This window comes from Somniosus microcephalus, chromosome 14 (genome assembly GCF_052327205.1).
Source record: "Somniosus microcephalus isolate GS21.2 chromosome 14, FLI_Smic_1.0, whole genome shotgun sequence".
NCBI classification, from domain to species: Eukaryota; Metazoa; Chordata; class Chondrichthyes; order Squaliformes; family Somniosidae; genus Somniosus; species Somniosus microcephalus.
This window is the reverse complement of record NC_141000.1, coordinates 97,070,927-97,092,476: the sequence shown is the minus strand read 5'-3', so window position 1 is coordinate 97,092,476 and position 21,550 is coordinate 97,070,927. Positions and strand designations below refer to the sequence as shown.

Below are 21,550 nucleotides of genomic sequence, written 5' to 3'. Positions count from 1 at the left end.
CACCTCACCTTATTCCACTCTGGTCACCTCTCCTTTAAAATGTCATTCTCTATCCCTCCAAGCCCCACCATGATTGTCTCACCGAGATATCCTCCTTCCTTTCCTCCCTCGGGTTCTGCACTGAGCGACTCCTGATCCTCAGTAATTTCAATCTCTATCCCAAGTCACCTTGCCCTCTCCTCTGATTTCACTGCCCTCCCTTCATATAAACTCTTCTACCCATATTCAAAGCTGCTCCCTCAACCTTGCGGTCTTACTCAGCCAAGCTATTCCCATGTTCTCGATCACAGGCAAGGCCATCTCCAACCACTTTCCTGTAACGCCACGTATCAGCGGAAACAGCACAGCAAACAAACAGAAGCATATTAGAAAATCAAAATGATAAAGTTCTAAATTACTAAGTTTGTAAAACAGTGAAAATACAGATGATATGATGATCTTCAGTGGATGATAAAGCACAAATACACTAGCAGTTGGGCGTATTAAGCTGTACTCATTTAAAATGTTTCTTCAAAATTACTGCAGTGTGAATTAAATTTTGAAAAATAAGTCTTAATTTTCTATATCCTGTTGCAGTTCTATATTCTTTAATCTGCTACGTTTAACATTCTTAGAATCGAGTCACCAATAATAGCTGTACAACAGCTTCCAGCCAATTACCACCCGATCAGCCGTCTCCTAATCAGCAAAGTGATTGAAAATTTCATCAATACTGCTATGAAGCAGCACCCATTCGCCGCTGCTCCGTGGCTCCTAATCTCGTCAGAGCCTTGATCCAGACACAAATGTGAGATGAATGCTGGAGGAAAAAGGGAGAATAGCTGTCCTCGACATAAAGGCATTTGATCGAGTATGGAGTCAAGGAGTCCCAGCCAAACTGAGGTCAATGGGAAAACCCTCCAGTAGCTGGAGTCACACTTGACAGAGATAGATGGATGGGGTTATTGGAAGCCAATCAGGGCAGCATTGTTGAACCAACCACCTTCAGGTGCTTTAGCAAAATACCGCAGATGCTGGAAATCCAAAATAACAACAGAAAATGCTGGAAAAACTCAGCAGGCCAGGCAACATCCATGGAGAGAAGAGTGTCGACGTTTCGGGTGAACCCTTTTTCAAAACTGGAAAGGAAATGAAATAGGTCAAAAGGCAGGGCTGCGAGAGAACAAAAGAAGTGAAGAGACATTAAGAGGACGTCGACTCTATTTTCTCTCCACGGATGTTGCCTGGCCTGCTGAGTTTTTCCAGCATTTTCTGTTGTACCTTCAGGTGCTTCATCAATGGTCTTCCCAATAACTCAGTTAATTATGCACAAGCGCCACAGCAACTTCAGGCGAGGGCAGATGCGTGATTAAACTTGGAAATTCAAAAGCTGCTGTCAGAGATAAGAAATAGGAGCATGAGTAGGCCATTTGGCCCCTTGAGGTGCTGTTAACTTCGTGAAAACAGCATCTCACTGTCTGGCCCAGGGTTGAAAGGCATTGAACAACATGAAGTTGCTGTATTTGTGCGGTAGATACGAACTAAATTCGCCACTGAAAGTGAAGTCTTGTCCATTTCAGTCTATGAACCCTTTTAACACCGTAATAAGCGTTAATTACTGTCAATCAACCTCTGTGGCACTGACAATTTGTGAACTTTTATATTTCAATCCATCAAACTGCAACTTGGTAATTCTTTTACTTCCCTTAATTCAGAAATGTTGTACTGCATGTGTCTTTTAATTGTTCTTTTTCCCCTTCGATTACACGGCATCAAGGTACACTTCTCTTACGATCCCAACATATCCCACATCCCAAAGTTTTCCCTCCCCGCCCAATAGTTTTGCTTACCATGTAGGCTCCTGGGAAAATAATCGGAACAAATCTGAAATTCTTGCTACCATTCTGAATAAATTCATTTTGGAGCTGCAATAAAATAACGAGTAGAAGCTCATCAAACACATCAAACTATTTTTAAGAACATGTCAGAAATGAAAATTTCTCTCAGCATTTAGCATTAGAAGATAATGTATAAATAGAAGATTTGAGTGCCTGCAAATCCATTACTGTCTTCAGAATTTAGAACTCATCAGTTACTTAATTAGCAACTAATGTGCAGCATTCTAAAGTGTGATTGTTGTGAAAATTCACCTACCTCCCCTCACCCCCAACAGCACCCCATCAAAAACATACCTCTAACCCGCGATGGAATCTCACTTTTTGTTCTCCTTCGCCCCCCCCCACCCCCCCCACCCCTGAAGATATGGGAAAGAAACTAATAGTCAAGAACTCCTAAATTTGAACAAAATGATGTCAAACTGGAATCATGAATGAGTGCAAGTTTTTCATTTGACGTCTTAGAAAACTACATTAATTTGACAACCATCCTTATTTTTTTTTAAGGCGTTAGCTAACCTCAACTGGGCCATGGTGAGGACACCCTAACTGGCAACAGTGATTGTTGATGAAGAATGAGAGTGGGGCAAGAAGGGGAAAACATTTTAACCAGGGCTTCTGCTCTTGATTCATATCTGGTGACTTCTGCTACAAGTTCTCGTGAGTAAAAGTTGTTTGAGGACATGGTTGGTTATTTAGGGCATCCAAATAGACCTCTGATACAGACTGTCCTGGCTTACAATGAACAATGGCAAGCTGAGCAAACTACTTGTAACCATATCTAGAATGTGAACACTGCCTTCAGGAGAGGAAGAGCATGGGGAGAAGGGGAAAAGCAATCAATTCAATTATTTTTCAACTATTGCAATCAAGTGATACTTTAGTTGTAGAGGCTTTAATTGTCAGATCTCATCTGGAGTACTGCATTCAGTTTTGGGCACCAAACTTCAGGAAAGATAGATTGGCCTTGGAAGGGGTACAGCGCAGATTCACCAGAATGATACCAGGGCTTAAAGGGTTAAATTATGAAGACAGGTTACATAAGCTTGTAGTCTTGTAAACTTACCCTAAACTTATATTCCTTTGAGTTTAGAAGGTTGAGGGGTCCTGTAATAATGGTGTTTAAAATGATAAAGAGATTGATAGGGTAAATTCTGGGAAATTATTTCCTCTGGTGGGGAATCCAGAGCAAGAGGACATAATCTTAACATTAGAGCTAGGTCATTTAGGAATGAAGTCAGGAAGCATTTTTTCCATACAAAAGGGTACTGGAAATCTGGACCTTGCTCCCCCAAAAGGCTATGGATGCTGGGTCAATTAAAATATTCAAGATTGCAATCCGATAGATTTTTGATAGATAAGGGTATGAAGAGATATTGAACAAAGGCAGGTAAATGGAGTGGGGGGGGGGGGGGGGGTACAGATCAGTCATGATCTTATTGAATGCCAGAACAGGCTTGTGAGGCTGAATGGCATACTTCTGTTCCTATGGTAGACTCGGGATAATAAAGGTTAACCTAAATCTGTTTATAGGAATGTGAGTAAATGGGTCAGTTGGAAGTGGTGGTAAAGAGGGATCATTAAACAACACAAGAATAACTGAAACATGGGTAAGGAAGAATAAAAAAAGTGTGGAATGAGCCTGCAGAATTGTGCGCGCTTTAGGAAGGAAAGAGGAGTAGTACCACCATTTGCCCAGGATGAGTTATCTATAACTGAGAAAAAGGTTTTTGGAAATTATACTAAGGGATAAATTCGTGATCCAAAAAAAACGAAAAGCAAATGAAGCGGTCATTACAATTCACTGACTACATCTTACCTGTTTGTAGATGAAGACTGTATTCAAAGAATGTTCATCATTTTTGATATCAAAGTTCTGAGATGTAACAGCTTCATAGTATTTAGGGCTGATAACGATAATGATCAGGTATCCTTTCTATATATGCATAGAAAAAATGAAGCCATTATTAAGAGTGATAAAACACAAAAGTGATATCATTCACTCAATACACAAACCGTTAACCTACTGTACAAGTGCATCACATATCTTTGTTCAAACATTGAGTGCGTAATTTTAAATAGAGGCCAACTTACATCATTGATGTATCTTTCCATCCAGTCAATCTTGTTTATACTTCTGAAATGCTGCTCAAACATATCAATCTAAAAAGGAACAGATGGTCTTAAAACAATTATTTGGAAGTATGGCTTTGGTTGTTCAAAATTTTTTAATTACACACACGCTAGTTAATCTCCCAAGAGACTGCTCCTGACAAAAATGAAAATAAAAATTGTCTCTGTCTTCCTAGACTTGGGCACATTTTAATATTGTTCCCTCAATTCCTATGACACCAGATTTGTGCTAGGGCTCAAACTCAGAAGACTCTGTTGAATGCTACATCATGTCACCTGGCTGAATCTGAACTCGGAGTCTAGACTACTATTTTCATGATGGTACGTTGCCTCCCAGGTGCCAGGTTCAAGTATGTCACTGAGCGGCTGCAGAACATTGAGGGGGGGGGGGGGGGGGGGGAAAAAGAGAGGGTGAACAGCCAGAGGTCAAGAGGACAGACAGGCTGGTGGAATAGGCGGACGCGTGGCAGATGAAATTTAGCGTAGAAAAGTGCGAAGTGTTACATTCTGGAGGAAGAACGAGGAAAGGCAATACAAACTAAAGGGTACAATTCTAAAGTGGTTACATGCACAGAGACCTGGGGGTATATATGAACAAATCGTTGAAGGTGATGGGGCAGGCTGAGAAAGTGGTTAAAAAAGCATATGGGATCCTGGGCTTCATAAATAGGAGGCATAGAGTACAAAAGCAAGGAAATTATGAAGAACCTTTATAAAACACTGGTTCGACCTCAACTGGAGTATCGTGTCCAATTCTGGGCACTGCACTTTAGGAAGGATGTGACGGCCTTAGAGAGGGTGCAGGAAAGATTTACAAGAATGGTTCCAGGGGTGAAGGACTTCAGTTACGTGAATAGGTTGGAGAAGCTGGGGGTGTTCTCCTTAGAGCAGAGAAGGTTGAGAGGAGATTTGATAGAGGTGCTCAAAATTATGAGGGGTCTAGACAGAGAAACTGTTCCCATTGACGGAAGGGTCAAGAACCAGAGGACACAGATTTAAGGTGATTGGCAGAAGAACCAAAGGCGACAGGAGGAAAAACATTCTTACGCAGTGAATGGTTAGGATCAGTGATGCACTGCCTGAGAGGGTGGCGGAGGCAGATTCAATCATGGCTTACAAAAAGGAATTGGATAAGTACCTTGAAGGAAAAAAGTTTGCAGGGCTACAAGGGCAGGGGAGTGGGACTAGCTGAAGTGCTCTTGCAGAGAGCATCCATGGGCTCAACGGGCCAAATGGCCTCCTTCTGTGCTGTAACCAACACTGATTCAAACTAGTAAATATTTTTCAAAACTAAGTGTTAAACAAAAAAATTTAAATGAAGTTTAAAATTCAACATTTACAGGACTTGACATTCTTTTTCTACAAAAGCAAAACTCTTTTCTCTTAATACACAATTTGTTAGACATTTCATTTTATTCAGTATGAAACCAAATTCTATCTAGTCAATAAATCTGCTTGGCAGATATCAAAGCTGTTTAAAAGTCTATCAATTCTAATTTGAAAGCTGGATACATATTTATATTAGTATAAACATACTAGTAAAAATATACAATACTAGCACCAAATAAATACCTATTGACACAATGAGAGATCAACCATGAATTTCTGACCACTCACACTAACTGTATATAAACTTTTTTTAAATTTCCAGGGTACCAAAATATTAGTTGTCTAGTAAATCTTCAAACATTAGAGAGCAAAGTTCCTCATTTCATCAAAAGAAAAGTTGCAACATATAGCAAGCATATAACAAAAACATGCCTGAAAATCTCTCATAAAAACATTTAATGTTTAACTCTGTAGAGATCGTAGATGTGTAAAAATGGAACAGAAGCAGTGATTCTCCCAACTCGGAGACTTTTGGTAGGCCACCAAAGTTTCTGATTAAGTAATCCAACTGGCTACATAATTCCTGCTCAACAGCACGAGATGTAGAATAATTTTGTCTTGTTCCTATATGCTTGATTCCCAGTGCCCTCCACCTCCAATCTCCAGAGATCAAGGGCAAGTACCGAGTGCAGAAATGCAAGAGGGAGACAAGTGTTACAACCAACCTGGGTTTCAAATCCATTTCTGATCAACAAAGCAACAAACTTGATGACCTCTTCAACATGCCGGTCATTATCTGTAGCATAAGTCACAAAGACTTTTCCTGGTAAAAATTAAAACATTTCATTTTATTAACTCAACACTGATTGGTGTTTAGGAAATCAGATACTTCAAACCTAGAAAAGCAACCTGGAACTTCAATATGGATCAAAAACAAGACCAAGGAACATTTGAAAGTAAAGTTAACCTTCCATGTAAAAATATTTATCTTTGCATTACAAGAGAAAATTGTGATTATTTCATTGACATAGCTCCAATGGTCATCTTAGCTCTTTGTGCATCTGATACAGTTTGATCTAAATATCATTTCCAAGTTAGAAACACAAAGTTCACAAAATATAATAAAGGCCAACCATTCTTCAGATAAAGACACTATTGATACATACTCTGTTCACGAGGAAGTGGGAGGCTGAATGGCACATTTGTATTTACTGGATCTGTCGGAGCAACAGCCCTGAAAACATATGGGATATGAAATTAGAATGGTCGGATTAAATAATTTATTCTGGATATGAAAATCACATTTGTAGCTTCCCACATCAAGCAAATTGACCTGGCTACTAAACATTAGCAATGCTGACAATCAAATGGAAATCTGGCCCCATGATATTTATCAAAGAATTCATATTCTAAAATTTTGCATGAAATGAAGTGGTCCTACACATTCAAAATAACTAATTTGCACACAAATCAGACAACTGGCAGAGGATCTACATGGCTTCCATTGCCCAGCGATCAAATCTGCACACCTCTTTGATCTTCATTCCCACGGAAATACCTCCAGCTGTGCGTCATCCGACACTCTACCCTTCAAAAGAGCTTTTGGACTCACTCGCCTTCCACATCTGTCTCCAAACCTGGACATCAGTTCGTTAATGGTCCAAGTTGACTCCATCCTATCTAAGTCAGCTTTATCCCACCACAGGACCGCGACTTTTACTATGGACTCCCTCCTATTGTCTCCTCTCTATTCCCTGTTTATTACCAGGACATATCTATCCTAATCTTGCTATGTAACTTGAGTTTCCTTGTGCCCATTCGTGCGCGCGTTTTGGTTGCCGCTCCAGACCTGAGCCCATCACTCCTATTTCCCCCTTTTTTCCTTTCTTTTTACCCATCCTAGAGCCCTCTCTCCTGTAGTCATGCCTCCTTTCATTTCTCCCCTCCCAAATCCCTACCCCAACCCTTCAGCACTCCTTGGCCTTCCTACTCTCCTGCCACTGCCCCAGGCCTGACTCCACCATTGGCAGCCGTGCTTTCAGTTGCCTCGGCACTAAGCTCTGGAATTCCCTCCCAAAACCTCTCCGCCTCTATCTCTCTCGCCTCCTTTAAAATGCCCCTTAAAACCTCTCTCATTTCTCCTAATATCTCATGTAGCTCGGTGTCAAATGTTTTTTGATAATGCACCTTGGGACATTTTACTACGTTAAAGGCACTATATTAATGCAAATTGTTGTTGTTAAGCAAGGTATGATGTCTATAAAAGGTGTGGTCATTAAATAGTCAACATTATAAACATGTGTTTAGTTTCCCAGTATTTGTTTGAAAAATACAAGCCTCAATCTTTATTTTAAAATTAAATGAAGAAAACATTTCAACTCACTGAGATGGCAGTCATCCTAACTGGAGACACCACCATTTTAGCACTCTCAAGGCTGGGCAGAAGAAATATTGGGTTCCTTTGCTAAGCCTCAGCTCACATAATTTGGAGTGGAGTGAGGTCAGAGAGTCCAAGTCAATGACATAACAGGTTTCTATGTGTTGTGTATGTCCCTTTAAGGGAATAACTGGTCTCAGACTGCAGTACCGGCAGTGACCATCCCTGTATAAAAGGCCCTGGCAGGCTTCTGTTGTTTCAGTTTCCAGATTGTCTCCATTCAGTAAAGACTTGTTAAACCAACTCCTGCATTCCATGTCTCCATTAACACACGGATTTAATACTGGCGACGAGTAAGAAACGAACTTACCTGCAACTCGGCAGCACCTTAGACGACATTATTGAAGGTCGAAGCCAGAAAAGAAAAAAAAAAATAATCCAAAGAAACTCGAGAAACAGGCGTTGACCGTGGGCAACCGCCCTCCAAATCATCGGATTGAAAACTTGCAGGGGAGACTGTCAAGAGCCAGGCTTGGTTCCCCAGTCTGTGGTTTCCCAGCTAATCGGGCTGGTGGCAGGTAGTGCACTGATCCTTCCTGGGCTGCGGCGGGCTAGAGCTCGATCGGGTGGCTCTGCAACGGGGCCGGGCAGCGAGTCCGGAAGCAAAGAGAGAGAGAGAGAGAGAGAGAGAGAGAGAGGGTGGAGCACACAGGGCGCGGCTGGTACTTCAGAGCCGGGCAGCGTTCGGACCTAAGAGGGACAGAAGTGTCCCAGAGGGTCCACTCCACGACGGGAACGGTTAAAAATAAAAATACCGCGGAGAGCGGCGTTGACAGCAGCGGCAGGAGGCGCCATCTTAACTCAGCGGGGAAGAAGGAAAAGCACGGGAGGCGCCATTTTGATCCATCGGGGACGAAGGAAAAGCGCGGGAGACGCCATCTTAGATTTTCAAGATGCCAAAGACTGGCAATATCACTGCCTTCGATAATGCAATAGAAGACTGGACCACGTATGTGGAAAGAGTCGAGGTATATTGCGAGGCAAACAAAATAGCCGAGGGAAAAAAGGCATCGGTATTGCTAAATTTAATGGGCGCAAGAACGTACGGCCTATTGCGGGACCGGATTACTCCAGCCAAACCGAAGGCGAAGAGTTTTAACGAAATTGTTGCTATCCTACAGGAACACCTAAATCATACACCGCTGCTGATAGCAGAAAGATTTAAATGCCACAGGAGAAATCAGCATAAAAATGAGAGCAATGCTGATTACCTTACGGAACTACGCAAGCTATCAAAGCACTGCCAGTTCGGAGCAGGACTGGCAGATACCTTGCAGGGCAAATTTGTCTGTGGACTCCGGAGTGAAGGAACCCAGAAGAGGTTACTCTCAGAGAAAGAGCTGACGCTACATAAGGCTTTCAGCGTGGCAGTATCATACGAAGCAGCAGCAAGGGGAGCTGCGGAAATACAACAAAAGCCACCGGAATATGGCACCACGAAATGACACGGGGATTTGCAAAATGTTATCGCTGCGGCAGAACTAACCATGACCAGAAGGACTGCTGGTCCAAGGACAAAATATGCAGGCAATGCGGAAAGATGGGACACATTGCACGAGTTTACAGGTCTGGGAAGAAGACCAACGACAATAAAAAGGCTACTAAGGAACCGTACAGGAAAGTACAAAAGATGACGGACAGTAGTTCCGAAGACCAGATGAGCGATAGTGAATCCGGGGACAAGAGACTAAGCTGTCTCAAATTTCACAACGTAATCGCAACAGAGGATCACCGAACCATTTGGGTCACCCTCACGATAGCAGGGTCTCAAGTCAAAATGGAATTGGATACAGGATCAGCTCTAACCGTCATGAATCGACGAGACTACGAGCGGCTATTCTCTCACATACCCTTGAGAGAGACATCCATTGTCTTGAGGACGTATACGGGGCAAAAAGTATACCCCAGAGGAAAAATAAGGGTGCCTGTCGAATACAACGGCAAGAAAATACGGAAATTGTATCTCTACATTCTGCAAGATGGTGGACCACCGTTATTGGGACGTGAATGGATCAGAAAGATAAGTTTAGACTGGCACTCCATTCAGGCACTGACGGTGGCTGGTAAAAAGGAGGACGACGTCACTCCTGGACGATTGTCAACAATCTTAGCTGACGCCAAAGAGGTATTTCAACAAGAACTGGGCACTCTTAAAGGCGTAACTGCCTCGATAAAAATAGAGGAGAATGCAATTCCCAAGTTTTTCAAAGCAAGACCGGTACCATATGCAATTCGCCCAGCCGTCGAGGCAGAGCTGGAGAATGCAGGCGTGTTATTTAAGGTAGACTGGAGCGAGTGGGCGACACCCATCGTTCCTGTCATGAAGAAAACGTTAAACAATAAGTCTGAGGAGCCAAGGAAGGTTCGCATCTGTGGGGACTTCAAGGTGACTGTGAACCCAGTCCTTCACACAGTACAATATCCTCTTCCAAGGATAGAAGATATCTTCGCCTCACTATCCGGAGGGAAGCGTTTTACAAAAATTGACCTAGCGCAAGCATATTTGCAGATGGAGGTTGAAGAATCCTCTAGGAAGTATCTCACGATAAACACTCACAAAGGTCTTTACCAGTATAATCGACTGGTATTCGGAGTAGCCTCAGCTCCGGCGATATGGCAAAGAGCGATGGAACAAGTCCTGCAAGGGATTCCGAGGACGCAGTGTTACTTGGACGACATCCTAGTGACAGGTGAAGATGACAGTGAACACCTTGCCAACCTAGAGTAGGTGCTCACTAGACTACGTGAACATGGGCTACGAGCCAATCGCCCCAAGTGCGAGTTTTTTAAGAAACAGATATCGTATTGTGGCCACGTGATTGATGAACAGGGGTTGCATAAGTCCCCTGACAAAATTGAAGCGGTAGTTAAGGCTCCAGCGCCTGAAAATGTGTCACAACTGAGGTAATTCCTCGGATTGGTGAATTACTACCATAAGTTTTTGCCGAATTTGTCCACGATTCTGCATCCACTGAACGCCCTACTACGAACGGGAGTAGCATGGAAATAGAGCAATGAATGTAAGCGGGCCTTTCAGAAGAGTAAGGACCTAATCACTTCAAGAAAAGTATTGGCTCACTACAACCCATCACTACCGATAAGACTGGCGTGTGATGAGTCTCCCTACGGCATTGGGGCGGTACTGTCACATAAATTCCTTGATGGTTCTGAGAGGCCGATAGCTTTTGCGTCACGCTCGTTAACTTCAGCCGAGCGTAACTACGCCCAGATTGACAGAGACCCTCAGCCTGGTGTGGGGAGTGAAGAAGTTCAATCACTACCTGCACGGTCAGAAATTTACTCTACTAACTGATCATCAACCTCTTGTCTCCATTTTCAACCCTCAGAAGGGCGTACCGATAATGACGGCACAACAGCTACAGAGGTGGTCCCGTTTCCTAGGGGCACACCAATATGACATCGAGTACAAAGGAACTAAACAGCATGGGAATGCTGATGGATTGTCGCGCCTACCGTTGCCGACGGTGGAAGAACTACTGGCAGTAGATCCAGTGGAGTTATTCCACTCGACTATTGTCGAATGTCTCCCTGTGACGAATGCAAACATAGAAAAGGAAACACGAAATGACCCGACACTCTCCTGGGTCTATGAATTAACGGTGAAGGGATGGCCAGCACATGGCGAACCACTGCTGCCAGCATTCTCGCCGAGAAGAGAACAGCTGTCAGTGTGCAGAGGAACCTTGATGTGTAGATCCAGAGTAGTAATTCCACCCAAATAGAAGGATAGAGTGCTCAATAAGCTTCATGAGGGTCATCTGGGAGGGGTAAAAATGAAGAACTTAGCCAGAGCGTTTGTGTGGTGGCCGGGAATCGATAGAGAAATCGAAGAGATGACCAAGAGCTGTACAGGATGCCAGAAGGTCCAAAACGCCCCACCACAAGCCCCTCTACATCCATGGGAGTGGCCCTCATCTCCATGGCAAAGGGTGCACATTGATTTTGCTGGTCCATTTATGGACTCGATGTTTTTAATTGCGGTGGATGCACATTCAAACTGGCCAGAGGTAATAAAAATGTCCTCAACCACCACAGAAAAAACTATCACAGTCTTACGAACCATATTCGCCAGGAATGGGCTGCCTGAACAGATTTGCTCTGACAATGGACCACAGTTTGTGTCAAGAGTTCCGGAGGTTCTTAAAGAACAATGGTGTTAAGCATTACACATCCGCCCCATATCATCCAGCCACTAATGGATTGGCCGAGAGGTTTGTTCAAACATTCAAGAAGGCTATAAAGGCAATGTGTAATGAAGATATACCCCTACAACACAAGGTGGATAACTTCTTGTTTGCCTACCGGAATGCGACACATGCGGTTACCAACCAAACTCCAGCCATGATGTTCTTCAATCGAAGACTACGATGCCGCTTGGATTTGGTTAAGCCAAACATCAGAAGAGATGTGGAGAACAGGCAGTTTCAGAATATGAATGAAAGGCCGACCAGGAGTTTTAAGATAGGTCAACCAGTTTTGGCCCAGGACTACCGCACAGAGAAATGGCAGCCAGGAACGATCTGTACACAGCAAGGACCTCTAATGTATACCATGGACGTTGGAGAAAGCATTGTAAGACGCCATGCTGACCAGATTCTAGAGTCACTGGAAAACCTCAACTCCACACCACAATCTGATACACCTGGCGATGAAACCGAAGTATCAATTGCATCTACCGCAGAATCGGTGATATTGGAAGCAGACAAACCAAACAACGACATTGATCCCGACTCAACCTTGCCAGAAGAACCTGATATCCCAAAGAGGCATTATCCAGACAGAATCAGGAAGCCTCCTCAAAGACTGAACTTATAATTGTTTAACTTCAACTAATGTATCTAGCAACCGTAATTGTAATTAGTTATTATTTAGTTGTTAAATGAATGTTATGTACTGTTTATCTAAAAGGGGAGGAATTGTTGTGTATGTCCCTTTAAGGGAATAACTGGTCTCAGACTGCAGTACCGGCAGTGACCATCCCTGTATAAAAGGCCCTGGCAGGCTTCTGTAGTTTCAGTTTCCAGATTGTCTCCATTCAGTAAAGACTTGTTAAACCAACTCCTGCATTCCATGTCTCCATTAACACACGGATTTAATACTATGCTCTAACTCTGACACAGCAAGAAGATGGCAACTCCTCCCAGAGACCACTCAGTGTGGCAAAAAAATGTAGATACCTCAAAAGGATCCTGCAGCATTTCTTTAGATAAAAGGAATATTGCGTCGATGGCTTAGATATAGTGTATTAAGTACCTCAAACCACCATTGGGGAAATATCTGAAATGTGCTTTCTCTTTTGACCAGAATATAACTTAGCCATTTGTTTTAACTCAAATTCTTAGTTTAGGTCACACAATTGCGTTAAGCCAACATTACTTCCATACAGTTCATCATTAAAGGGAGTCAATTCTGTTAAACAAAGATTTTCTTGTAATTCTACAATTTTGAAGGCCTCATTTTATTCTAGACATAAAAAAATGCTAATCAGTTTGCTATTTACTGAAATTTATTGTAAATTTTCCCAAACTTTTGTTATATTTCTGATTAAAATGTTGAGACTGCTTCAAAGGTTTTTCCATTCAGGCTACTGTATAACAATATCCTCCTGCAGTGTACAGCGTATTTGTCAAGTCAATCTTACATAAGGAATAGGAGCAGGAGTAGGCCATACGGCCCCTCAAGCCTGCTCCGCCATTCAATAAGATTATGGCTGATCTTCTAGATCAACTCCACTTTCCCGCCCTATCCCTCGATTCCCTTAGCACCCGAAAATCTATCGATCTTATACTCAACGACTGAGCATCCACAGCCCTCTGGGGTAGAGAATTCCAAAGATTCACAACCCTAAGTGAAGAAATTTCTCCTCATCTCAGTCCTAAATGGCCGACCCCTTATCCCGAGACTATGACCCCTAATTCTAGACTCTCCAGCCAGGGGAAACAGCGTCTCGGCATCTACCCTGTCAAGCCCTCTAAGAATTATATATGTTGCAGAGATCACCACTCATTCTTCTAAACTCCAGAGAATATAGGCCCATTCAACTCAATCTCATAGGACAGCCCTCTCATCCCAAGAACCAATCGAGTGAACCCTTGTTGCATCCCCTCCAACGCAAGTACATCCTTCCTTAGGTAAGGAGACCAAAACGGTACACAGTACTCCAGGTGTGGTCACACCAAAGCCCTATATAATTGCAACAAGACTTCCTTACTCTTATACTGCAACCACTTTGCAATAAAGGCTACCAGTACCAGTTGCTTTCCTAATCGTGTTTAGCCAACTTGATTGAGTTTTTTTGATGAGGTAACAGAGGGTTAATGAGGGCAATGCAGTTGACGTGATGTACATGGACTTCTAAAAGGCATTAGACAAAGTGCCACATAATAGGCTTGCCAGCAAAGTTGAAGCCCATGGAATAAAAGGGATAGTGTCAGCATGGATACGAAACTGGCTAAGTGACAGAAAACAGAGTAGTGGTGAATGGTTGTTTTTTCAGACTGGAGGAAGGTATAGAGTGGGGTTCCCCAGGGGTCAGTTCTAGGACCACTGCTTTTCTTGATATACATTAATGACTTGGATGTACAGGGCACAATTTCAAAATTTGCAAATGACACAAAACTTGGAAGTATAGTGAACAGTGAGGAGAATAGTGATAGACTTCAAGAAGACACAAACAGACTAGTGGAATAGGCACGTGACAGATGAAATTTAACTCAGGAAAGTGCAAAGTGATACATTTTGGTAGAAAGAATGAGAGGAAATATAAACTAAAGGGTACAATCCTAAAGGGGGTGCATGAACTGAGAGACCTAGGGGTATATGTGCACAAAACGTTGAAAGTGGCAGGGCAGGTTGAGAAAGCTGTTAAAAAAAGCTTATGGGATCCTGGGCTTCTTGAATAGAGGTAGAGAGTACAATAGCGTGGAAATGATGATGAACCTGTATAAAACATTGGTTCGGCCTCAACTAAAGTATTGTGTCCAATCCTGGGCACCACACTTTAGGAAGGATGTGATGGCCTTAGAGAAGGTGCAGAAAAGATTTAGGAGAATGATTCTGGGATGAGGGAATTCAGTTACATGGATAGACTGGAGAAGCTGGGTTTGTTCTCCTTAGAGCCGTGAAGATTAAGAGGAGATTTTGAACACCTCTATCAAATCATGAGGGGTCTGGACAGAGTAGAGAGAGAGAAACTGTTCCCATTAGCAGAAGGGTTGAGAACCAGAGGACACAAATTTAAGGTGATTGGCAAAAGAACCAAAGGCGACATGAGGAAAAGCTTTTTTACGTAGCGACTGGTTAGGATCTGGAATGCACTGCCTGAAAGGGTGGTGGAGGCAGACTCAAATCACGGCTTTCAAAAGGGAGTTGGATAAGTATCTGAAAGAAAACAATTTGTAGGGCTACGAGGAAAGGGCGAGGGAGTGGGACAAGCTGAAGTGCTCTTGCAAGGGGCCGGCACGGGCTCGACAGGCCAAGTGGCCTTCTTCCGTGCTGTAACCATTTTATGATTCTATGAATTGCTTGCTGTACCAACATGCTAACTTGGTGATTCGCGTACAAGGACACCCAAATCCCTCTGAATTCCAACATTTACTAGACTCTCACCTTTTTAAAAAATATTCTGCTTTTCTATTCTTCCTACCAAAGTGGACAATTTCACATTTCTCCTCATTATACTCCATCTCCCACTTTCTTGTCCAATCACATATCAAACTCATATCCCTTTGTGTCCTTCTCTCAGCTTACTTTCCCACTTCAGAGGTCAATGGATCATAGAAACATAGAAGATAGGAGCAGGAGTAGTCCATTCGGCCCCTCGAGCCTGCTCCGCCATTTAATGAGATCATGGCTGATCATCCAAATTCAGTACCCTGTCCCTGCTTTTTCCCCCATATCCCTTGATCCCTTTAGCCTTAAGAAATATATCTTAACTACTTCTTGAATATATTTAATGAATTAGCCTCAACTGCCTTTTGTGGTAGAGAATTCCACAGGTTCACCAAAGTGAAGAAATTCCTCATCTCGGTCCTAAATGGCTTACCCCTTATCTTTAGACTGTGACCCCTGGTTCTGGACTCCCCCGCCATCGGGAACATCCTTCCTGCATCTAGTCCTGTTAGAATTTTATAAGTTTCAATGAGATCCCCTCTCATTCTTCTAAACTCCAGCAAATATAAGCCCAATCTCTCCTCATAAGTCATTCCTGCCATCCCAGGTATCAGTCTGGTGAATCTTCGCTGCACTCCCTCCATGGCAAGAACATCTTTCCTCAGATAAGGCGACCAAAACTGCACACAATACTCAAGGTGTGGTCTCACCAAGGCCCTGTACAACTGCAGCAAGGCATCCTTGCTCCAGAGCTCCAATGCACTGTACCAAGGATAGTGAAGCATGTTCCCAGGATTTCCTAATAAAGCAAGGTTCTGATCTCAGTTATACCATCATGGGGGCATGCTTAACAGAAGCTAAGCTCTTCAAAGAGGGATAATCATCCTGAGCCACTCACGCATTGCCTACGCAATATTGAGAGTGTTGTGTTAGCAGAGGTGGGAGCAGGTCTTTTGACTCATCTACCTCCTTGATCAGCTATGACACAAAAGAATCCACCAAAAGTAAGCTTTTTTGAACAAAAATGCCATGCAACATAGTATTGTGAAATATCCACTGCTGCCTATTAAATGCTCATCACAAAAAACATTAACCAGATTGTTTTTCTTCCAAATGCGTAATTTTAACAATTAAAGTTGCTCAGTATTAGTTCTGATGCACTCCATTTCACCTACAAAATAATTCTCCCACTCAAATTTATTGAACTACAATTACTGATTATGACAACCCACATATTCTTCTGATTCTGACAACCCACATATTCTTCTGATTCTCATTGCTTATGTCTACTTCCTGTACGTAGCAATTAAAAAATTAAACCAGATAAACCGATCTTTCCAAAGGTCACACAAAAAAGCCTGATCTAAATAGTAATGCTGCCACCAGACCAAATTTAAAAGACACTAATGGCTTTTCCCCTAAAAGAGAAATAGAAAGTGAGGAAAGACTTCAAATTCCTACCTCTGAGAAGAAACATTTCCAGGAATGAAACCTGTAATGAAATGCTAGAGGTTACACAAAGTAAACTGTAGTATATTGCAAAATAGTTGTAATAAGCCATCTACTATATAATGCAGTTCAGAAGATTAAGATAGCTTTGTTTCTGTCCGCACTTCCAACACACGCATCTGCAGGACTCTGGCACTGCTACTGGGGCACCACTCCCCGCCCCTCCAATCGGAAAAAACATTTTGCCTTCCAGCCTTGCGTCCCAATGTGACAGAAGCTTTGGTAGAAATCTAAATCTATGACAATTTTATCTTGAAATGTGTACAGTATCAAAAGTGACAACTACATTTCAAGTTTCACACATTCACCTATACCTCAGCCAGACAGAGTAAAGCTCTCTCTACTATACTTGAACCATGTACATCCCAACTTAAGAGCGCCTGCCTTTAAGACCGAATGTAGTGTCAATTTCAGGGCTGTTAAAGCAGAGAGCAGACTTTCATTCCATCTGAAACCAGGTCTGAGAGATGGAAGCTAATTCATTCCATCAGAGCATCTTTTTTAAAAAAAACACTTCTACACACACACACAAAGGGTGGTAGAAGTTTGGAACTCTCTTCCGCAAATGGCAATTGATGCTAGATCAATTGTTAATTTTAAATCTGATTGATAGATTTTTGTTTAGGCATATGAGGTAAAGGCAGGTATATGGAGTTAGGTCAAAGATCAGCATTGACCTCATTAAATGGTGGAACTGGCTCGAGGGGCTAAATGGCCTACCATTGTTCCTAGGTTCCCATGTTCCTAAAAGAATGCAGCCCCAAAAACTAATCTCTCAATCTCCCGCTCTCTCAAAGATGCATAATGACACAAATGTTGTTTTGAAAAAGTCATGATCAGATGATACTTTCTAAATTACATTTCATATTAGTTATATACCAAAAATGTCACTTATTAGTATGAGTAAAGGGTGGCAAGATGGTATTTTTTTTATTTTTTTTTATTAGTTTTTAATGGGATGTGGACGTCGCTGGCAAGGCCAGCATTTATTGCCCATCCCCAATTGCCCTTGGTGCTGGTGAGCCGCCTTCTTGAACCGCTGCAGTCCGTGTGGTGAAGGTACTCCCACAGTGCTGTTTGGTTGCAACGTAACTATTCGTCTACATGGGAATATCTTTGGATAACTGCAGTCTTATAAATGTAGAACATGCCCAAATGAAGGTCAAATAATTTTCATTACTATATTCTCACTGCTGCTCTAACATACAATTAAAAAAATGTTTTTTTTAAAGTACACATCAAAGTAATAGTGGCGGTGAAAAGATGCACTAGCTCAGGACAGAACCTAAAGATAATTTTTGGAAAAGAAATAGTGACAGGCACCTTGTATTCAGGAAATTATCACTCAGCTAAACCTATTTTGCTTAGTGCTCTGGGCTACTGATTTCCTGCTGGGCTGATTATCAAGGGATGAATAGTAAAAGTTTTGTATAAATATACTGATCAAATGGCTAAGGGATGTGGACCCATTAAAGACAGGCGATACAGTAATAGATAACAAGGTAATAGCTGATTTATTAAATGAGTAAATAGAGTAAAATGAGAGGGTACCCTTAGAGCAGAGAAGGCCAAGAGGAGATTTGACAGAGGTATTTAAAATCATGAAGGGTTTAGATAAAGTAAAGAGAAACCGTTTCCAATGGCTGAAGGCTCGATAACGAGAGGGCACAGATTTAAGGAGATTGATTAAAGAACCAGAAGTGACAGGAGGAAAAATCTTTTTATGCAATAAGCGGTCAGGATTTGGAGTGCACTGCCTGACAGGGTGGTGGAAACAGATTCAATAGTAGCTTTCAAAAGTGAATTCGACAAAAACTTGAATGAGAGAAAATTGCAGGGATATGGGGAAAGAGGGGAGTGGCACTAACTGGATTGTTCTTCGAAAGAGTCGGCGCAGACTCGATGGGAAGAATGGCGGCCTTCTATGCTGTACTAGTCTGACTAATTTAGTTGAAATATTTGATGAGGTCACTAATAAGGTGGACAATGGAATGTCTATGGATGTTATCTATATGGACTTCCAGATAGTATTCAGTAAGGTTCTACACAAGATTATTGGCAAAAATATATAGCCTTTTGACATGGGTTTCAAATTGGTAGGAAGGTAAGAGACAGAGTGGGGATAAAGGGTATGTATTCAGATTGGCAGGACGTGACAAGTGGTGTTATTCAAGGATCTGTTCTGGGGCCTCAACTTTTCACTATATTTATTAATGACTTGGATGAACGAACGGAGTTTTGTATATCCAAGTTTGCAGATTATACTAAATTAGGAGGAACAGTAAGTAGTACAGATGGGAGCAGGAAGTTACAAAGGGATAGTGGACAGGTACTAAATATAATTTAAAAGGCTAATGGAATATTGGCCTTTATCTCAAGGGAGCTGGAAATATAAAGGGGTGGAAGTTGCGCTCCAGCTATACAGAGCCCTGGTTAGACCCCATCTGGAGTACTGTATTCAGTTCTGGGTACCGCATCAAGGAGGATATATTGGTGTTGGAAGGAGTGCAGCGCAGATTCACCAGAATACCACCAGAGTTAAAAGGGTTAAATTATGAGGACAGGTTGCACAGACTAGGCTTGTATTCCCTTGAATATAGAAGACTGAAGGGTGATCTAATTGAAGTGTTCATGACTAAATGATCTGATAGGGTAGATACAGAGAAACTATTTCCTCTGCTGGATGAGTCCAGAACAAGGGGGCATAACCTTAGAATTAGAGCTAGGCCGTTCTGGAGTGATGTCAGCAAACAGTTCTTCACACTAGCGGAAATCTGGAACTCTCTCCTCCCAAAAAACTGTCAAGTCTAGGTCAACTGAAAATTTCAAAACTGAGATTGATAGATTTTTGTTAGGCAAAGGTGTTAAGGGTTATGGAACCAAGGCAGATAGAGGGAGCGGAGTTACAGATTAGCCATTATCTAACTGAATGGCAGAACAGGCTCGAGGGACTGAATGACCTACTACTGTTCCTATATTGATTAAGTGAGTGTGCAAAACTATGACAGACGGAGTTTAATATGGGCAAGTATGAGGCTAGGCACTGATCCGCAAAGCCCCGGCACACCAAACTATTTAGGTTTGTGTTTCTCATTTACTGGTTTGATGTTTTGCTTAAACTTTGTAAACCCGAAGGCTTTGACAGGGTTGTTCTTAGCACTGTTGTCACATCAATGGATATACAAGATGCTGGTATCAACAACTCAAGAGATATGCTGATTAATACGAAAAGGATTTAAACTTGTGGCCTCCAAGGCTTCAATGCACACTTATGCGGCCCACTAAAATTAGTAAGCATTTATAAATACATGGGTTAATCAATGACAGAAAAACTACAAAATTAAATTATCAAGGAATATAAAAATAGTAAAGTATTCTACAGGCACAAATAAAAGAAATATCAGGATAGGAATAGGGCCACTAAGGGATACACATGATAAACTCACAGCTAATGATGGCGAAATGGCAGAATTAAATAATTGCCTTGCCTCGGTATTTACCGAGGGAATAACATGATGGACATGACATTAGAAAAGATCAAAAAGGATATAAAACCCATGAAAGGGGGGGGGGGGGGGGGGGAAGAAGAGATAAATGATGAACTTATCAAACTTAGAGAGGATAAAACCCCTGGTCCGGATGGATTGCATTTGCGCATATTAAAAGTTAGGAAAGAGATGGTAGAGGCACGATTTCATATATAAATATATAAAAAAACACATACATACACACACATATAAATTCATTAAAAAAGCAAATAGTGCCAGAGGACTGGTGGAGGGAAATAGAACAAGTCCAGGGAACTATCGATCAATCAGTTTAACATCAGTGGTAGGAAAGATAATGGAATCTTTATTAAAAGATATAATAGAAAAATATCTAGCAACTGAAAGTATAAGAGTAGTCAGCATGGATTCCAAAAGGGAAGGTCATGCTTGACCAACCTTATTGAATTCTTTAAGTAACAGAAAGGGTAGATAAGAGTAATGCAGTTAACACAATATATTTGGATTTCCAAAAAATCTTTGATAAGATAAAGCATATGGACTCATGACCAAGGTCAGAACATATGGAGTCAGGGGAAAAGGGGCAGAATGGAAAGCAAACTGGCTACAAAACAGAAAACAGAGTAGGGGTTAAATAAAGGTAGTTACTCAGATTGGCAAATGGTGGGTAGTGGTGTTCGCTGGGACCACTGTTGGTCACCATTTACACAAACGATTTGGACTCAGGAATCAAAGTACAATTTCAAAATTTGCGGATGACACCAAATTGGGGGGTGTAGTTAATACTGAGGACTGCGACAAAATACAGGAAGACGTTAATAAACTTACAGAATGGGTGTGTAATTGGCAAATGAACTTCAATATTAGATAAGTGTGAGGGAGTACATTTTGGTAGGAAGAATAAGGTGGCCACACACTCCTCGGAAAATAAATGTCTAAATGGGGTAGAGGAACAAAGATCTACAAATCACAAAGTAGTGATGCAGGTTAATAAGGCCATAAAAAAAAAGCACTGGGGTCCATTTCTAGAGGGATAGAATTGAAAAGAGAAGTTACATTAAACTTGTATAGAATCTTGGTTAGACCACATTTGGAGTACTGTGAACAGTGCTGGTCTCCATATTATAAAA

At 41.9% G+C, this 21,550-nt stretch overlaps 1 protein-coding gene across 2 annotated transcripts in view; it reads right to left on the bottom strand.

Annotated features, from left to right (window-relative positions):
- LOC147107742 (uncharacterized) overlaps nt 1-21,550 on the bottom strand; it is an 83,176-nt gene that overhangs the window by 3,855 nt on the left and 57,771 nt on the right. The window contains exons 3-8 of one of the 2 annotated variants that reach the window (XM_086007021.1): nt 16,867-16,897; nt 6,503-6,570; nt 6,062-6,159; nt 3,969-4,037; nt 3,694-3,810; nt 1,830-1,904 (exon numbers count right to left, since the gene is read on the bottom strand). In XM_086007021.1, the coding sequence (XP_085863147.1) occupies nt 1,830-1,904; nt 3,694-3,810; nt 3,969-4,037; nt 6,062-6,159; nt 6,503-6,570; nt 16,867-16,897 (458 nt within the window). The remainder of the gene's footprint in view (nt 1-1,829; nt 1,905-3,693; nt 3,811-3,968; nt 4,038-6,061; nt 6,160-6,502; nt 6,571-16,866; nt 16,898-21,550) is intronic. The other variant, XM_086007023.1, reaches the window with a different exon arrangement.